The 20,625-nt window shown below is 38.6% G+C and overlaps 1 protein-coding gene across 2 annotated transcripts; it reads right to left on the bottom strand.

Moving 5' to 3' along the window:
- Positions 1-6,178: 6,178 nt before the first annotated feature.
- LOC306854175 (uncharacterized protein) lies at positions 6,179-20,408 on the bottom strand. 2 transcript variants are annotated; one of them, XM_079391992.1, is made up of 10 exons: positions 20,117-20,377; positions 17,422-17,554; positions 16,629-16,794; positions 15,714-15,823; positions 15,380-15,543; positions 15,232-15,251; positions 13,660-13,796; positions 13,285-13,445; positions 12,187-13,101; positions 6,179-12,045 (listed from the first exon to the last, which is right to left on the bottom strand). In XM_079391992.1, exons 2-10 carry the CDS (start codon positions 17,532-17,534, stop codon positions 7,586-7,588), a joined length of 6,246 nt encoding a protein of 2,081 aa, XP_079248118.1. In that variant the 5' UTR covers positions 17,535-17,554; positions 20,117-20,377; the 3' UTR covers positions 6,179-7,585. The 2 variants fall into 2 exon arrangements, with proteins under 2 accessions (XP_079248118.1, XP_079248117.1); XM_079391991.1 differs by having other exon boundaries at positions 6,179-13,101; positions 20,117-20,408.
- Between the last annotated feature and the right edge of the window lie 217 nt (positions 20,409-20,625).

Below are 20,625 nucleotides of genomic sequence, written 5' to 3'. Positions count from 1 at the left end.
CATGCATCCCCCTGGCACAGGCGTAAGGAGAAAGAAGCCCCACTTACTGTCTTGCTGTAGTTGCCTCTATTTGTAGATCCCTCCTTTGTAAATGGAGAGAATGACAGCAGTTATAAAAGAAGGGGGAAATCCAGCAGCTGGTAAAAAAAAAAAAAGCGGGGGGAAAAATACAACAATGACAAAAAGAGAAGGAGAGAAGAGAGAGAAGGCAGATAAAACAAAAAAAGAAAGAAAAATGAAATGGAGGAAAATAAATCACCGCGGCAACAATTAGGCCTTTGGAAATTACATTTTAGAGCGTGTCCTGCAAGCCGGTGAATGCTGGGAGCCAATGCATATCCTCAGCGGGCAGACACCGTTCCAGTGGCCGTGCAATAGTAACACTTCTATTTCCTCGGCTCTGACAATCGATCGCACCCTCTCTCTCTCCCTCCTCCCTCCTTTTCTCCCTGCCACGTTCAAACAGCCCCGATCGCTCGTTCTCTTTCAGCTGGTTGGTTGGCTTCGTTCCTCTCTCATCCTCTTGTTTCCCTCCCTCCATACCTGCCTTTCTCTCTCTCTCAATCGCTTTTGCCCTTCCCCCTCTCCTCCACCGTCTTCTCCATCCAAACCCAGATACAAGGCAGACCCCTCCTTCCCGCTCTCCTTCTCTCCAGCTTTCTTTGATGTTGTGAGGAGTTCTAGACTTTTGGCTTAGGACAAGGAGGAGATGTCTTAGACTATGGCGGTTTCTAAGGATGCCATGAAAGAAGGAGAGAGATTGAATGAAAAATACATCAGGCTACACATTCTGCACAAAGCAATAATGTGAACTCGGGCTAAATTCATTCCAAGGAAACAAAAGAAAGCAATTCGCTGCATGAGGCGAAGACTACTGAGGAAGACGCTCTAATAGCGTTTTCATGAGCGAGCACACCTTAAGTTGCTGTCCGCTGAAGAAATGTTGGCTCTGCAGCAAAGGCCAACTGTGTTAAAACATGAATCGAGAACAGAAAATACACCTGTAAGAGGAGGAGTGAACCACATATTAGCTTGAGAAAGGAAAGAGGGATAAAAATGGAGTGGAGTAATGGAAAAGAAAGTAAAAAGAAAAACGGTACAAATACTGTCATTGAGGCAGTTTCTTATTTAAAAGTACACATGGACCAATATGGACCTTTTAGGTACAAAAGTGTACCTTTTGAAAAGGTACCGGCCCAGTGACAGCTTTCGTACCTTTATTTCTGAGAGTGTAAACAGATAAAAAGAGTGAGTAGTCTGAATGCATTTTGCAAGTCTGTCACAGGCTGCTCAAAGCTATCTCACTTGCTATTTAACAGACCCCTACACATGACAATGTAGCAGAATCAATCAGGGACTCTGGTAGCAACATCTCAAATACGTCTTCTGTGACCACTTGTGAACAGATTTCAAAGGAAAGGGTCACTGAATACATACAGTACTTTGTACGTCAGCTGAGTACATCGTACTAAATGCACTGCATGCTGATAAAAGGCGAGAAAAAGAGGCAAAAAAAGAAAAAATTCAGTGATGCAACAGAAAGGATCAGAATTTACACTACAAACGCAATGTGTTTCTGTCTGAAACATTTTCTGTATTAACTGTCATTTGGATTGAATCTGATCGCCTCACCCAAAATAGGATATCACCCAAGGATATCAGTGAACTTATTTTGGCATTCAGAACTGAATTGAGAAGGCTTTTAAAATTCCAAATTCTGTTCCTGAATGTGAATTGAACTAGAATTGCTGAGGTGAGCAAACAGGAACTTGAATTGATGTGCTTATTTTAATTTATGATTAGAAAGTAGAAATAAATTTAGGAGAAAATACATTTAAGAATAAATCAGGTACTCAAAAATGCCACATGTGCTCAGGAAAGGGTTAAAAATTCATATGAGACCATGGACCACAAAATCAGTGATAAGTGTCAATTTTTCAAAACTGAGATTTATACATCATCTGAAAGCTGAATAAATAAGCTTTCCATTGATGTATGTTTTGGTATATTTGTCTGAGATACAACTATTTGAAAATGTGGAGTCTGAGGATGCCAAAAAAATCTAAATATTGAGAAAATCGCCTTTAAATTGTCCAAATGAAGTTCTTAGCAATGCATATTACTAATCAAAAATTAAGTTTTGATATATTTACTGTAGGAAATTCACTAAATATTTTCATGGAACATGATCTTTACTTAATATCCTAAGGATTTTTGGCATAAAAGAAAAACTGATCATTTTGACCCACACAGTGTATTTTGGGCTATTGCTACAAATATACCCCAGCGACTTAGGGTGGAAGAACATTTAATTTTCCACTATGTCATGAATTTCTCTGAACTGAAATTCAGCTTCATGGCAATTCTGTTCCGTTTCCTGTAGGGTGAAGTTAATTCTACTCAAATTCCAACTCAGTTGAAAGGGGGCCAATTATTCAGTTATGAGATTTGTCTAATCCTGATGTAAATACCAGGTTTACATGTCTGTGTGTCAGTCTGGCATCATGTTCAGCTTGTGTTCAGTTAAATGAGTATGGAGTTTGTGTTAAGGTATATGATGATGTGTGCATTAGAGATCTAATTTATAGCATGTGAGATACGATGCATAAAAAAATCAAACGTAAGAGTTTCACTTTGGCCCTATAAAGTCATTCCACTCAAGTCAGACAGCAAAATATAATAATATGTGCAAAATATTTCAAAAACCAAATAATGTACCAGTTCCACATACCTCACTGCTTTCTGTCTGTGTGTGTGTGTGTGTGTGTGTGTGTGTGTGCGTGCGTGTGCACTTGGATGGGTTAAATGTAGAGCACAAATTCCAAATATGGGTTATCATATTTTGCTACATGTCATTTTCACTGTTGTACAGTATGAAATTACAATGTTTTTGCTGATTTTTGATGTTTTAGTGATATACTTTTAACTCTATTACAGGTTTGGTAATGTTGCTAGAGCACACTGATGCCAAAAGTTTTGTTGAAACTACTATTTAAAATATGTTTATTACTTAATATGGCATGCATCAGATATAAGGCAAAAACATATTTCAAAACTTTTCTAAATTTTGGATTTTCTGATACACCTAATGCGAGACGATCGTGGATCCATGCATGACTGAAAATCAATGTGTGAGACAACACAGACTGTAAAGTAGTTTGAAATGGAGTGTGTATCAGTTTGCATAACTGTGCAACAATTTAAAATAAAAACTGATGACAATTCACAACAAATCAAACCAGACCAGTACCTTAACAATACCCAGTGACAATGCTGCTTTAAGATTTTTGTTCTACACAGTAGTGCAATAGTGCACATCCTTCAGTCATTTCCGCACCAGCTATTGTCACAACAAAAACATTTCTCCACTGCAAAGTCATGCCTTTCTGGCTCTATCACTTTCCTTTCTATCACTGATGTCTCATTTTATTTAAGGGCAAACATTTCTCAGGAATCACTTTATGGTTCTTCCTTCAACATTAAATCAGTCGGGCTTTTAACGTCCATCTATAAATTCCTCACTTCCATCCCACACCATTTTCATCCGCTGTCTTTATCAAGCTTTCATCACTTCTACCATTCACTTTGCTTTATAGCACTAGGTGCTGTGTCTCCGAAACTCCCCCATACATCTTTCCTTACTCATCCATTATCTCGCTACTAGCAGATTCTTTCAACTCATCTTCCTCTTTGAGATTCATAGCTATTCCTTGTCTCTATTCCTTCATCACACAACTGTTTCTGAGAATTAAGTACAGATGTTTTACACCCGTGGTTCTGATGTAGATGTGCCTGACTCTACCATCTTAGTCTGTCACATCCAAAAACTAAAATCACTTCCAAACCACATCCAAAAACGCTTTGGTTAATATAATTGTGTTAACATATTATATTAACGCTAACTGTGTTTGATAATTCTATGTCCAGCAGACATGCTCAAAACCACTGGAAAAAGGCACTGATTGAGACAGCTAACAAATAGCTTAATGTCATAGGGCAAGTAATTCAATATACAATTTTCTGCTAAATTAGCACTGAGACATTGTGGAACTTGAACGTCCAGTTAAGGGAAGAATTCATCATTCACTTCTGGATCGATTTCAATCTCTACAGACACTAATACTGTATGGCAGTTTGTCAGCTTTGCCTGTTTCAAATCTAAAGAGGTGAAAGTGCCTCCTCTTTCCACTGTCCTAATCTATTATCCATCCATTGCCACCCTCTGTAGATATGACAACAAGCTTTCTGGCTGATCCGGGTCTCGGTAAATAGCGCCAAATGCACAGCTCTCTAGGAGAGGTCACTCGTTCTTCATTTAGAGATGATGTTATAACTTTTAGTACATTTACACTTCAGAGTTAGAAACATGACCTAATATTCTGGAGAGCTTGTTGAAACTGAATGTTGAACTGTAGCACTACAAACTTAAAATCAGACAAAAATCAGAGAGGGAAAAAACCTTCTAGCAGAAAATACTTAAATGATTGGACCTCTTAAATAAAAGAATAGGATTTTAATAATTGATTCATTTCAAAATATAATTGCGTAGCAATTATCAAGAAACATCTTTTTATGGCTCAATTTTAAAGATTTCATTTTCATCTGACAGAACGAGCATAAAACAGGGATGGAGAGATATGGTTGGAGTTACCACAAGGGAACAGATGGAAAGGTTCATTTTGCCATTATAAACTGTAAATGTTTAGTAACATAGTTACGTGTACAGGAAGGTGGGAGGGAGGAAGGGAGAAAGGATGGTTGGGTGTAGGAAAGGATTACTGAATAATTCAAAAAGAGAAGAAAGCACAGATGAATCAAGCGGGCCAGTCTAACACTAAAGCAGTATAAAATGGAGGATGCTACTGTACATCTCTTTTGTGGCACTAATCCGCCTGTAACATTTGCCAGTGAGCAAGAAAGTATCTTCAAAAGAAGCAAAACCTTGGGTCACCAGATCTGAGTTAACAGCAAGAATCGCATGTTGAAGTCTTTCGTCACCTGCATGCTTTCACAGTAAACTGGAGCCTGGGTTTATGAATTGGGAGCCTGGGTTACGTCTGCGCAAAGGAAGTCATGGTGATACAGCAAGGTTTTTGGGTCCTAGTGTTTTCCGCAGTGCCTCAAAGGTTCAGCCTTTCACCGCCTCAATATCCACTGCCTTGCTGCCGGTGTCCTCGTTATGAAAAAAGCTGTTCCACTTGGCTTCAGAGTTAACCCTCTGCTCACTGTCTGTCGAGAGAAGAGAAAATGGGTCATGAATGGGGAAAGGGGATGAACAGGCGATAAGAAACAAAAAGGAAGTGGACAAAGGGTTGAAAGAAGAATTGGAATTGGGATGAGGAAGAATCAGAAGTTCTGTAACAGAGGCAGCTGGGTGAAAATATGGCATGTATAGAACAAATAAATCCTGTTTTTTAAAATGGCAAAGGTAAAATGCAAAATTGGAATGTAGACAGCTAAATAGTTTGGAAGATGATGACTAAAACAAAAAGAAGAGGAGGAAAAAACATCAAAAAGATTAGGTGTAAACTATTGGGAAAGCAGAAACGTATAGTGCACATTTTAAAAATGCATGCAAAGACACTGCAAACAAACAGAATAAGATGAAAAGAAGTGAGGAAACCAAAAGAGGCTTAGTGACGGGTTAAATCTGAATGAGCTGCAGTGATTGATAAAAGACCGCACTTACGATAAAGATGAATTGTGGGTGGAACACCAATGTGAAAACATATACATAATGCTTATGCATTTGTATGTGTTTGCGAGTAGATGATATACAGATTATTTTAATGTTTCCTTCTCTTTCCTATGGCTAGTCATTTATATAGTCTTTGCAGCAATTAGGCCAATTCAGACACTGCAGAAAATACCTGCAAAGACCCGTAACCTTGAAGAAATACCTACTGGTAGCACATTTTGAGAACACTGATGAAACTTAAATGGCTTTATCAGCAGGGTTGATCAACTCTTCAGTCAGATTAACCTTCTAATAAAACCATACAAGGCCTAGTCAATATAATAATGTCAATAAGAACTAATGAGAGAATTGCCCTTTCCAAAAGAAACATTCACTCCGAGATGATAGATAGATTAGATAGATAGAATACCATGAACAGTTTCATTTAAAATCATTTCATTTTAATTGCATTAATTTCATTTTTTTTTTTTTTTTACAATTTTACAGTTGAACATTACAATTGAAAATTTATCTCAAATGTCCTAAGTAACAAACAGGATGGCCATACAAGACATACCGGAAAAAAGACATCTGAATTGTAGATATTAAAAAACAGTAATATACATTAAGTTCAGTACAATCAAAAAATTAAGTTATATTGAAGCACCATGTTAAGAACATATTAAAATAAATATAATACACTGGCTTTTCATAGACCAAGGCAAGGCTTAACACAAACTACGTTATAAACATGTAGGACAGCCCAGGGCTCTCTCATGTCTGCAACTATTAAAACTGAGAAGAAACCAGCAAACACATTCCATATCTGATATGTATTGGAGAGGTAAAAAAAAACCCCAACACAATATATACGGTTGGAGATGATGTCAGGTTTTGGGTCAAGGTGACTACAGTACATTATCGTAACAATATTATGTAAGTGTTAAGTGAGTCTGATCAAGGATCAGCTCCAAAGGGCACTAAACATATCTAGAGTAATACAAGTGGTAACTAATTAATTATGCATTGGCCCAATGTACCAAAGCAATACCCAATATGATACAAAACCCATGAAGCTGATATAGACAAATGTTTGGTGTTAAAAAGGGCATCCGATGCCAAAACACATTTGTGCTTACAAAAGGTGTGTATGATTTGTGTGGAAAAGATGGAAGTCTATTCAAATAAATGACATCACAGATGGTAAAGATGTTAAAATTTCTGTGATTTGTATGCATTTAATGTAGCAGCTGCTTCAGTCCTTTATTGTCATGCAGGAATCCCCTAAAAGAAATACAGGACACCTGAGAGCTGCTCAAAGTATGTGTGTTTGTCATATGTCGCACAAATATTTGTGCAGTCAGTGGTGCACACTCTTATTCAATTTGACAAATGGGCTTTCAAACAACCCTAAATAAAAGCACACGCTCCCTGCTCTGGTCCTTCATGTGCTAACCCACTGAGCTGTGCAAGTTGCCAGACACACTTCTTTTTCATATGATCGGTCACACGTTCAGCAATCTAGACTGCTAACTCCAAACTGAAAAGGCTTGGAAGAAACAGAGAATTTTCACATTGTGGAGAACAACATCCCCATCATGTGCCAAACCTAATGTACTACAGGACCAACTGATTATCTATTTTTCTGTTTTAATACAGAACCACTAGCATGAAAATATTAACTTCTATAATAAGGTACTAAACCAAATTCATCATGTAGCATACAAATAACTGAGCAAGTGTGCTAATAAAAATATGTCTTTAAATATTTCAAGAAAATCTGTTTTGATGCTAAGAACAGGACATTTTACATGATACAAGTTTAATGAAAACAAAAAGAACATCTTATTACATTGAAGGTGTTTTAAATAAATAAAGTCTCAGCATATCAACGACAAATGGTCGTTATTAATCAGTATATTGTAGGTCCAGATCCACTGTACCATCAGTCACTACAAGCCTAAGTCTCTTAGGCTTGCGTTCCGTTATGGGGGTGCTTTGCGAGTGGGAGGTGGAGAAGTGTAGAGAATTATATGGGTGAGTCCCTGTCCCTTGATGCTGCTGATCCTTACCGTTTTGGCCTCCATGGACTTTAGGCCCTGCAAACCTACTCCCAGAGGGAGGAGGCGAGAAGTTTGAGGGACCACATGCTTCTACAACCAGCCTTCCTTGTGTTCCCGAAGGCTCCATAAGACAATGATAAGTGTAATTTGCAGGTCCTGAAGCAGAATAATTCAAGCTTTCACCATCCTCACTGTAGCCCAGAGTCAGAGAATGATCTCCAGTGAAGTTCACTACATAAGACTGTTGAGTTGCTTGACCGTGTTCAAAGGTGGTTGACTGAGTTTTAATCAAAGGGACCTCATGGACTGAGGATTCTCTGTATCTCAGCTGAGGACTGCTGTGCTGCGATGCAGGAGGTGAAAGAGAGGAGCTGAAATTGAAATCAGAAGAGTCACAGTGAGAAATGTTTGAACACATCTGATTCTTATTGGGCTGGATAGAAGACACCCCAGAAAGTTGAGTGTTTTGAGTGGGCGCCACAACAGCATGGGGTTTCTCCAATTTTGAGAGTTTGCTTTGTGTTGTACTGTAACATTGAGAACCTTGAGATGAGGGAAATAAAAACGTGGAGGACAGGGATGGATCTTTATAATTTTTTGAGATCTGGGACTTTAGGCCTGGATTGTTCTTGAAAAAGTTTGTTGTGGTTTTGCTAGAGCTGATGAAGTAAACAGGGTGAATGCGATCACCTTGCGGACCGGGATTAGGAGGGTACTGTTTGGAAGGGACATTCTTTGGGTTTTTTTGCAGATTTTCAGCCGAACTTGAGAACCCAGCATTATGACATCTAGTAGAATACTCTTTTCCACTGTGAGAACATGATGGACCCAGACAAGCATAGATGTTTTCCAGGTTGCTGTGAGATTTTGAGCTGCCTGCAGCCACAGAAACTCGGCAAGCATTCTGGCCTTCCTCGTTTTTCAAGACATTCTTGGGGTTTGAAAAAAAAGGAAGCTTCTTGTCATTGCTACGAAAAAGTGCATTGCCAGAGTTGAATGCACCTGGATAATCAGCATGGAAGGGTGTAACAAGGTTACTCTGAGGACCAGCACCATGTAGACTTTGTGATGACTGGTTTGGAAAGACAGATTCGGATTTAGCTTTTGAGCTATGCAAGCTGAGAGGTCCATTGTCTTTAAGGTCAAATTTAGCAAGGCCTGACTCTGAGGACTTCAAGTTAACAATGGAATCAAGAAAGCTTAACTTTTTATCTTGAGGATGCAGGCGAGAATTTGGGTGCCCAGGCTGTTTAGCACTTGTAGATGCGTTGTTAAACATTGTCAAGTCTTTGGGGAGAAACTGTATTGCTGAATCTTCCTGGACCTGGAGCTCCATGGGAGTTTTTGACAACTCACCATCAGACAAATACAGATCTTTCTCGGGGTCTTGAAGAGGAGCAGAACTTGTGGCTGTATTACAGAGCTTATCTTTGAAGAGACTGAGTTGAGATGCACCAATAGATGAGGATGTGTCAGACTGAGCAAAGTCAATATATGGGAAGCTTAGCTCCTCATCACTACTGAAGTTACTCACTGGGCTTGGGGATCCTAGGTAAGGGGTCTCCGGATTCCATGCATCAGTGGGACTTTGGGAGAAGGGGCTGCTGAAGGACCCGGTGTTATGTGGTTCACCAGGACAGTAATCTATTAAAGAGCCTGCCAAGTTGTTTTGTGCAGGCATCTGATCGTAGTTTTCGAGATTTAAACATGGAAAGTCAAGCACATCTTCAGAATAGTTACTAAAGCTACAATCTGTGCTAAAGGGAGAAATGGGAGGAGACTGAATCTGAGCGGCGGTTACACTGGTGTTAGTGGGCACACTTTTCTCACATACCTGTGACTGGCTCAGAGCCTGGAGTTTTGACAGACTTTTATTAATCTGTAACAAATTGTGACTCAAGCAAATGTCATTCCTTTCTTTATTGTCACTTCTACTAACTCCAAGCTTAAAACTACCGAAATTGTCTGACACCTGCTCTCTCACATTCTCTTTTGCTTGAACACTCCCACTGACATTACTAACTCCTGCCAGCCCATCATAACAGGGAGAGTAAAGTGACAAAGGTGAAAGGGATAATGGTAAGGGTGAAGTCTCAAAACTTAGTGGATCTCTGATGGTCTCTGTCCCCTTGGTACAACTACGCCCCGCCATTAGTTGCTGGCATTGAGACGGGTTTTCGTCTTTAACATTGCCATGAGGCATCTGTTCCACTATTGCTGCTGTAGAGAAGACAGATGTTAATTTCTTTGGCTCCTCGTGCACAGTATCAGTGTTCCCATCTTCATTGTGAGCTTCTTTCCACTCCACCTCCCACTTGCCTTCAGCTCTCCTGCACAATCTAATCAGAGGTAACGGTTTAATGTCATCAATGTCTGCCTCAATTTTTGGATCAGATGATTTTTGTTGTAGTTGCTTGTCGGTAACATCATTACTGTCTTGAACAATGACTTTTGGTGTACTAACGTTCTTCTTGTTAATGCAAACAGCTGATACTTTTTGTTGTCTTTTACATGGCTTAGCAGCACATTCTTTTCTGCAATGCTCCAGCACGTGTTGAACTGCTTTGGTGGCTTTCTCCAAACCTACGCCGTTATCGGCCTCCCCATGACCACGAATCCTCTCCATTTCTGCATTTAAAATTGTGACAGAATCCAAAATGGCCCTAAAAGGGTCAACTAAAGCCAAGCATTGCTGTGGGCTTGACTTGTCCGCAACACTTTTTGCCTCGTCTGAACACTCCATCGCCCACTCCTTTCCCCTCTTCCTCTTAAGGCGGATTCTGACGTTGAGCTTCTGCTCTTCTTCTGTGTTATCTGAAACATTTGAGGTAGACAACTCGTCGGTGACGGCATGTTCAATATTATCCGTAATCTCACAGTCCCCTGGTCCTTTATTTCTTCCTTTTACTCCTTTGTCACTTTCCACGTGGTTCTCCTCTCCCATGTTGCAATTGACTGCTTCTGTAATTTTAGATGTTTCATGCTTAGGGTCATTGATTGTCCTCTCACAAACATGTACATTACTTGTGCCATCTCTGTATTCAGGAACTCTGACATTGTTTCTCCCTGGTCCACGATGAGCACTCTGAAGAGCTTTAGAGTATTGTTTAGACGAAGTCTTTATCAACTTGGATGAGCCACGCTTTTTGGACCCAACGCCAACATTGGCTTTGAGAGTTAAACTTGATTCTGATTCTGGCCGTTTCAACCTTGTTGTATCCACACTGCTGCTTTCACTTTGCTTAGGTAACAGATTGTCCGAATTGGGTTCTTTGCCTTTACTGACATCAGTACACGGTGTTGCAGGTACATTAACATCCTGTTCTGGGTCTGTATCAAGCGATTCTCTAAATGCTCGTTTCTTTAGGGGAATGCTGCTCTGGAGACTGTGATCCAGAGAAACCTTGCACATGGAAGGAGGCTCTGAGGAAATCAAAGTGTTTTCTGACTGTTTCAATTGAGTATCTTTATGTATATTTGGCTGATCAGCTGCCATGAGTCCTTTATTAGGGTTCTCATTCCTGTTATTAAGTGGTTCATGCTTGTCCTTTGTCTCTTTATTGTCAGTAGGTGATAGTGTCTTTATATTATCATGTTCTCCTTTACCACTGTAACTGCATGGAGGTTGGTGGTCATTAGCGTCCTTATCTTGTTGACTAAACTTGCAACTCAAATTCTTTCTAATATCCTTCAGCAGTACCTTTGCCTCTTTAACAACAACAGTCCTGCTACCAAAACGTGCTGTTACTACTTTCTTTTTCAAGTGATTTTCTTCAACAATTACTTCTTCCTGCTTCTTGATCGTGCTTTCTTTATCCTGCACCTCAGGTATGTACTCAACATGTGTTTGTTTCTCCTCCTTATCTGCTCTTTTCCGTTTCTTTACAGCAACTTCTGAATTTTGGGGAACTGTGTCTTCAACAGACGCAACCGTTACAACTTCATTATCTTGCTTGCCTTCAATTTCATGCTCACTGTGGCTATCCTTACCGTACACATCCACAAGTTCTTTCACCACAGGTTGTGTGACTGTGTTTTTGCCCGTCTCTAAATCACATGTTACTTTTAAGTACTTATCTGCACTCTCCATATTTACTGGTGTGAAATACAACTCCTTCACCCCTTTCTTACCTTGTCTATTGCTGTCTTTGCTCCCATTAAGTTTTGTGCTCTGCTGTACTGATGCTGCTGGTGCTGTAACCTTGTCTCTTCTACTGTCTGCCTCCCTCTGACCTGTACTTTCAACCTCTGGCTTTCCTGGGATAGCCACCCTGACCAGACTGACTCTGAGGTAACGATGTAACCCTGAGTGGAAAGAGACAGGACTATTAAGAGATGGTGAAGACAAGGAGGGTGTATCGCTAGCAGCGCTAGAAGAGACAGACTGCCTGTGGTTTTGCTTGTTATCCCCTGAGGTCTCTGAAGCTACACAAGCACTAACATCACCTGCCCTAGGAGCAATGGAACCGCTGATGTGTCTCCCGTCGCCAGCCACTTCCCTGAGGCAATCCCTAAAGACACTCTGCTGCGTCTCTCTGATCACCGAGCTCTCTGTTTGTGATGATTTGTCACTGTTGGTTTCAGCGTCTCCATCAATGTGTACATGTTTATCATTACATGGTTTACCTGGAGAGATTAAAACAGGGTTAGTAGTGTCCTTGGACTCAACCTTGCTTCCTTTTTGCCGCTTCTCATCTCGTGTCTGCAAGTCAGAGCATTCATTTTGCCCTGTAGAGTGTTTAGAATTGGATTTTATCAGTCTGGTCCTCCTTTTGTTGAATCTGGAGAGTTTAGATCGACTCCTTGCTTGGAGACTGCTCAGATGACTACGAAGAATATTCCTGGTCCTTGAGGAAATGCCCTGGTGGACAATTCTGACAGATGATGCATCAATGTTACGTCCCTTGGCCTTCATGCCGTCTCTTTCATGTACACTGGAAACACATCCAAGAGTAAAGGGTTTAAATCTAATTACAGGGTCTTCATTTAACATTTCTCCATCCTCATCTTTTCTCTCCTCCGGTCCATTTATGTTAGCACTACTGAGAGGTGGAGAGACAGATTTGCTGTTCTTTGTGATCCTCTCTGGTTTTGGTCGCTCTTTCTCAATTAGGTATAGCAGGGCCCTTTCTTTGCTCAAGGGGTCCTTACAGCTTAATAGGAAATTTGTGCTGTGCTGATAGAGGCAGATGCTCAGCTCCTTTAGCCTGAGGTGAGGCAAAGATGATAAGATGTTTTGTGTCCTCTTTTCCACCTGTTTGCAGTGCTCCTCCCTCCTCCACCTATCAGTCTTCCTCATCTTGCTCAAAACAAGGGCGTTCCTCTTTGTCAGTTGGGAAAATGTATTCCTCATTGGCAAGGCTGACAAGAAAATAAGACAAAAAGAATAAACAGCCAGAGTTAAGCGGTTGGCAATAATGAGATTATGATAATAAAGGCTTTATCACCACTTTGACCCTTGCAATTTTACACTCAGAACATATACATTTTTCTCCAGGACACAAGTAATAAGAAAACAACTAAATATGAATGCCATAAGCACACCTGAGTTTGAAACAGTGAGAAATGGCTTTGGGGTGCCATTTCCCCTATTCCTGTTAAGCCTTAGGTCGGTCTCTCTGAACTCATATTTCTGTCCTGAAAGATCCCCAGAACAAGCCACATCTGGTGACTGGTCTCTCTTCTGAAATGATCCCTCTCCTCTCCTGCATAGATTGGCATCATTAGAGTTGTGAGAAAGGCAGATTTAAAAGACTTTTAAATGCATTTCTGTCATCAGAAACCTAATTGACATTAAACCCTAATACAGTTCAGACCAATTACAAGCATCCATTGAGATAATTGCGTGTTATAGATCCCGCATCACTATAATACCCACAGCAGATGGCCTTGAAGCGGTATTAACGTATATTCACTCACCTCTCACATGTGCAACATTCACACATTTCATTATTCTCTCCAAAAAAGCTGTCCCCATAGTAACAGGTAATCTCCTCCCCCGGTGAGATGGGCCGCACCACTTTTACGCAAGCTCCATTCTTATCTCCAGGGACAAACTAACAGGAGGAACAGAAACAGTATGAGCAAATTACTTTTCAGTATACACTGTTTGCCTATAATCTACTTAGTCATATGCCAGGAAACAAGTGAAAACAAATTAAGGAAATGTAATTTAAAAAAGGGTGATGCCCTGTTAGGACTGAAGTCAGAAAATAATACAATAAAATAAATAAATAATACAATTTACATATACATTACATACACTTATAAACATTTGAAGTCAGTAAGATTTTTAAATAGCTTTTGAAGTCTGTTATTCTCACCCAGACTGTATTTGATGAAACCCAGCAAAACGGTAATAATGTTAAGAATCATTACAATTTAAGATAACTATTCGATTTTAATATATTTTAAAATGTAATTCATTACTGTAATAGTTGAATTTTCAGCAGCTAATCCTCCAGTATTCTGAGTCATATTATCTTACAGAAATTCTATTTTGCTGAATTGGTGCTCAAAAAACGTATCTTATTATTGTCAATGTTAAAAACAGTTTTGCTGCTTAATATCTTAATATGAAACCATGGAAAATTTTATTCAAGATTCTTCAAAGAATAAAGACTGAAATATTTAGTAACATTAAAAATGCCTTTACGGTCACGTTGATCAATTAAATGCATATTTTCTAGATAAAAGTATTAATTTCTTTATAAAGAAATCTTGTAATTGAACAGTAGCGGGGGTTATTTTGTATAAGTCAATGCATTTACATTTAGGAGTACAATGACCCAGACTTGAAACACTTCAACTTGCATTATTATCATGGTCGGGTTGTAATGATTCCAAAGTTCAGTAATCCATACCAGTGAAATGTCACAAAATGTTAAAATCACTTGATAAAAAAGACTCCTTATGATTTAAATAAATAATACATCAAAAACAATACCATACAGCCTTCAAGTGTTTTTCAATGAAATAAAAATCGCTTTCTCAAATTCAATTATTCAAGACAAGAGTGTTGTCTTGAATAGAGAACACTTTTGACAAGAGAACACTTATTAAGTGTTCTTAAAAGGCTTATTAAAGCCACTAAAGCAAGCAGTAAATGGTTGTCTTTATCTTATCAATACTGCTGTTTGATAATAACAGACTGTGACAGGTCTATTAGGCTGCATTTCACCACTTGCACACATCCATTGTGACATACCAGATTCTTGTCTTGTCTGTTTACATTCAAGATGCCAAGATGGGGCTTTGACCAAGAAGTGCATCACAGACAGATGTGTACTTAAGCAAATCTCACTGCACACATGCATTCAGCAAACTGCGTGCAGGTATCAAATCAGTAATTGGTACTAAAGAAAAACTGGTATAATTTTAAATATTATACTAATGTATATTAATGTACATTTATGTACAAATAGTCTTTAAAAAAACTACGCAATTCAAAAGATTTGCTAGTTAAGCAAAAGCAATCATTTAGTATCTTACCTTACAGTTGGGTCTGCAGTCTTCTCCCAGCAATAAAAATAAAACAGAAAATATTGTAATCAGATCCTGTACGCTACCAAAGACTTTTGTTTTCTGTTTTGAAAAAGAAGAAGAATACTGATCCGTTTATGCATACGGGCTCTCTCACCATGATTGATAAAGGCAGCCGGCCCCAACCAAAGCTGAGCACATCTCTTGCGCGTGGAGTACATGACACTGAAGTCATTTACTCCTGCTCTGAGGACGGCACTATCCTCAGGGCTCAGCTCAGCTATACAGCCCTGTAGGACCTCCACCCGCTCTCCCACAAGCCTGGAGAATTCAACATTATCATATCTTTAAACATGGTCGTCAATAACATTTAAAAAGTAGAGCAGTTTATTATGCGTTAGAATTAATTCATTAACATATAGTTTAAATGCTGATTTTGAACAATTGAAAAATTATGATTCCAAAAAAAAAAAAAAAAAAGTGATTCTAACCAGTGTCGGGTGGATGTGATTTTTGCTCCATTAGTCTCGGAGGAATAGCGGTTACATGGCTCGATGTTCACTCCACTGTCCAACAGAAATGCTGTCATATAACGATACATCTAAGGAAAATGAAGAGCAAGTTAAAATAGTTTTTAAAAGGACACTGCCATACACAGTTATGTTATTTGAATAAAAGTATTGTGATACACTGTGGCTGTCTTTAAATAAAATTGGATGGATGGAAGGGAAAAAAGGAAGGAAGGAGGGAATAAAGGAAGGGAGAAAGGGAGAGATTCACATTTTTTATTTGCCCATTATAGTTTCCTTTCCTCAAGTCATAGCTCCACCTCTTAGGATGTGAGGGAAGGATGCAAGGAGAGAAAACAGGGACAGAGGAATCAAAGGAAATAGTGCCATGAGTCTATCTTTACTCATAGCTGCCCTGAAAACTTCCTTATACCTCACAATGCAATTCAAATCAAAAGAAAGAAAGAAAAAAAAGCTTCTCTCTGATCTAACAGGTGTTGAACGAAGCAAATAGATGTAAAAGATTAATTTTGATCATTTAAATGTTTTCGGTTAAAGAAAATCTCAGGATTGATAAAGATTTTAATTAATCAGAAAAATCTATATTTTCCCTGCCCTTGTCTATCTTAGGCAAACATTTTTTTGTCCAGGACAGACCTTTTGTGTACAGAGAGACTGTACTCATCAAGAAGGCAAACAACTGATCTAGCAAAGACAATCATATAAGCAAATACGCTGAAGAAAAATCAAACCATCCTTGCTAAACTAGACAACAACAGCTTCACATTCGAAGCAATTCAAGCACTCTTACATTCCTCTTTGGTGATGATTATTCATGTATACAAGCAGCCAAAAAAAATGGACATTCAGCAATTCTGAATAAGATATGATACTCACGTGCTGCTTCAACAGCTCCTGTCGGTGTGAACCCAGCCCAGTGAAATAGCCACTAACCCATTCCCCATCCAACAGAGCATCAAAGGTGGCCTGGAAGTCATGTGTGCGTTTGAACCGCAGAAGTGTCTCTCTGAGGTAACCCCATCGCCGGATCTCAGGGGGAGGACTTCATTCACATAATGAAAGAAATCAAAAAATTACTAATTATGAATGGAAGAAATCATTCACACTACAGTTCAAAGGTCTGAGGTAAAGAAGACATATTTAAAAGAAATAAAAAAACTTTTATTTTAGCAATGTCATATTAAACTGATTCGATCAAACTAAGTGTCAGTAAAGACATGTATATTATTACAAACAAGTTCCATTTCAAATAAATGCTGTTCTTTTGAACTTTCTATTTGGCAGAGAATCCTGAAAAAAGTATCATGGTTTCTACAAAAAAAAGGAAACAGTTTTTAACAGAAATAGTAATAACAGTAGTAGTAATAATAATTAAAATAATAATATCCGATGGATCATGCGACAATGAAGACTGGAGTAATAGCTGCTCTCTCTCTCATATACATCATATATAAAAAAAATAATAATAATATTTTATATATATTTATATATATATATAGTTTTTTTTTTTTTTTTTACATATATACATTTCAAGAAGGTAAATGGAAATAATGATTCATTATGAAAAAACAAACATTACATTAGCGCTATAAGAATAACAAAACAAATATTTTTCTTTAAATACGGTGCATAAAAACTGTTGATGATGTATAAAGCAGTAGCACAGTACCTTATGTTCATCTTATGGGTGCTGAACCCCAGTAAGGGATCCAGCACCAGACTCGTGGCCAGATCATCTGTCTCACAAAGCTCTCTCACACTCATTCTATAAGATCCCTCCATGGTCGCCCACCATCAACATGCTGGAACAAAATGAAGCCGGTGAGTTACACATTTAAACAGCTGCAAGTCCTTCTATGCACGCATATTAGAGAAGAACAATAGCAATTATATATTTTTTCTCATAGATTTTGTTTCTCATAGATTTCTAAAACAATAACCTTCATCTTACAGCATAAGAATCTAAACCTATATTTGTTGTCTAAAATGTCTGAGACCACTAATGAAAATACTTGTATTTTGTTCAAATTCATTATAATGAGAGAAAAGTGAATTTTTGCCCTATTGACAGACAGCAGTGGTCAAGCTGCACAAATGTTCTTCAGCATGATTTGAGATGAGTATCTTGAGCTTGAACAATAACATCTGACCATCTATACTAAGCCACATGATCAGGGTCACAAACCTAATTATTTGATGTGCATTTTTAGTGACCCAGAATATCTATTTATTTTGCACCATAAGCTTATGTTTTTCACTGTAAAGCTTCATTTCTTGACTTTGAATCCCAAATGAAGTTCTCTTGTTTTCATTGAGAAACTAGACTGTAATAATAACAACAGCATTTGTGGTCAATAATACTAAAACTCATAACCCACTAAATCACAAACAGCACATATTAAAGTAATAACCTCACTGCGTAAATAACTGAATAGTTTTCACCTTTACAAAGCACTTATTCTTTCAGCTGTCAAGAATCATTTGTAAAGCAGAAGTGGTGCCTTTAACCTTCATAAAAACCTATATTAGACAAAGAAAATTCCCCCAAATGTTACTAGCTCCCAGCATGCAGTGTAGCATGAATTAATCATGCGTTTACAGTTTTTAAATTATTGCTATTATTTTGTCATTATTGTTAGTGATTTGTTGTTTTGTGATGTTAAGAGCTCATCTATGTGTCTCATATAGAATGAGGCATTTTTGTAATTAGTGAATGTCCAAATATAAATTGACAAAAAGTTACTCAGAACAATTATCAGGACAATAGTTGAGAGAACCTACAAATCTGAATCCACTGGATTTTGTCAGCAACTACTTTTTTTACACTGTTAACAGCAGAAGAATGACAACAAAAAAATGTTTGACAAAGCGAAAACATACCATATTTATTTCCTCAAGAAGACACTTTGAAGCACTGAGCCAGCCAATGCTGTGTAAGTGTCATCAATCTAGCCTATTTATGATATTTAGTGTATGCCCAAACATTTATAGACGGATTTAGTCTTGATAAATAAAAATGTAACAGTGAACATAGAAAGCTATTGTTACATTACTCATCCCAGATGCAAATTCTTCTGGAATATGTTTTTTTACAGTACTCACTGGAAGAGAGCATGCTTACTGCCAGAAAAATCTGAAAAAGAGGTTCATTTTAAGTGTGTACATAACATTATCCAACAAACTCCCAAATTGATACTTTGGATATCTCTAAGGCATGTGTATTACATGTACTCAACCACTGCAAACAGGTTAAGCCTCTTTGGGAGAACTGATGTCGTTACCTCTGTGCTTTTATAAAAACTTTTCGTTTAAAGATATACTTTTTTTTTTTCTGGCAGTGACTATGCTTCATTTTTGTGTTACGTTGTAAATGATTTATTCACAAAAACAATTCTCAAAATTGTCTTTGCCTAGATTTGATGTTTTTCTTGCTGAGATTTCCCTTATTGTACAATCTCTTAAGCTCATTCATAATAAGCACAAAAAAAAAAGTTTTTTTAATTATTATTATTATTTTTTTGTAAAGAAGGGTGTGTCTTTTTTCACTTTCTCTTTCACTTTGTTATTGTACTTCAATGCAAAGTTTGTTTTCATGCAATAATAATAATGGTGATAATAATAATAAACATGTAGTGTTCATTGCTGCTGCTTTAGAGACGTTGTTGTACATTGCATAGTGCCTGTTTGGTATTGGGTATTGTGTATTGTAACCCTGACGATTACTGCTGCAGTCTTGCGAGCAAATATCCTCCTCTCGGTGATTAATAAAAGTATAATCCTTCTCTCCACCGACAGGTCAAGAGTCGCTCTACAAGGCAGCTATTCAGTCAGAAAACACTTCAGCACTTGAGTTGTAATCGAGTTCGAGTGACAGCAGGCGAGCTCCGTGGAAGCGTGTAAAACACTAGTCCAGAGATCACAGCGGAGAAAAATAAATGAATAAATACCACATACAAGGACACGCAAAGGGTTAATAAATAAGATTACAGTCAATATTACGTGCCGCATGGTCTCTCAGAGACAGCTTCATCTGTCGACAAGCAGCTATGATCGCGCCAATTACTCGTTATTTAACAACACACCTGACTGGAGGTCAAAGGATAATTGATTTGGCCAATTCATAACAGCTGGTTATTAATGTTCAGAGCCGCGAGAGGCCATACATCACTGTCAGAGGAGAGTTAACGGACTTCAGCCCAAATCGCTGAGGTCCAGTTAACGTTAGCTCACTGGACAACACAAGCGGACCGTCGCGGTCCAAACCGAATCTTTAAACATGATACATTTCACTGTGAATAGAAAATGACTTGCAAAATCAGCGCGAGCACATCTATACTGTATAATAAACAGAGAAGTGCATTTACCTGACGGGCTTTCCTTCAAATTTCTGGTCGATTTGTCCGTAGTGAAATTCGTCTGTAAGCTAGCAGGCTAGCTCTTCCTGTTGGCTACGAGCGCTGCTGCCATCTGCTCCTGATATCCCCATATTCCATGATTTTGACGTTTCTGCTGCGGGATATATGATTTTGAACCGGAAAATAGACAGTCGCGTTGGGGTGATCTGGGTATGATACTAGCCTTAATTTTTCTATACTGCGTTTGTTTTCGAATGTAGTAGAAGACTCGTCCTGGAGGTGAATTCAACCAATCCTTGACATTCAGAGTCGCGCTCCTATTGGCTAGTGAGCTGAGTGGCAGGGATCTCGGCGTTATTCCTCTCACCTTATTGGCTGGTTAAGTTACACGGCGTCGAGATGGGCCAATGAGAGTGCAGATGTAGGAAATACCTCGCGCTTCTACTAATCAGCGGACGAGGAAAAAGGCCGCTCCCCGCCTCATCGTGTCCTGTTGACCTCCTGGAGTTATGCAATAT

The sequence above is a fragment of the Barbus barbus genome (assembly GCF_936440315.1).
Source record: "Barbus barbus genome assembly, chromosome: 3".
In the NCBI taxonomy this organism is placed as follows: Eukaryota; Metazoa; Chordata; class Actinopteri; order Cypriniformes; family Cyprinidae; genus Barbus; species Barbus barbus.
Note: the sequence above shows the minus strand (reverse complement) of the source record. Positions and strands in the feature narration are given on the sequence as shown.

Coding starts and splice junctions, on each gene's coding strand:
- LOC306854175 (XM_079391991.1), bottom strand. CDS start 17,534: ATGGAGGGATCTTATAGAATGAGTGTGAGAGAGCTTTGTGAGACAGAT. Junction 15,252..15,379: donor GGCTGCCTTTATCAATCATG/GTGAGAGAGCCC, acceptor TGCTGGGAGAAG/ACTGCAGACCCAACTGTAAG. Junction 13,446..13,659: donor GAATGTTGCACATGTGAGAG/GTGAGTGAATAT, acceptor CAATCTATGCAG/GAGAGGAGAGGGATCATTTC.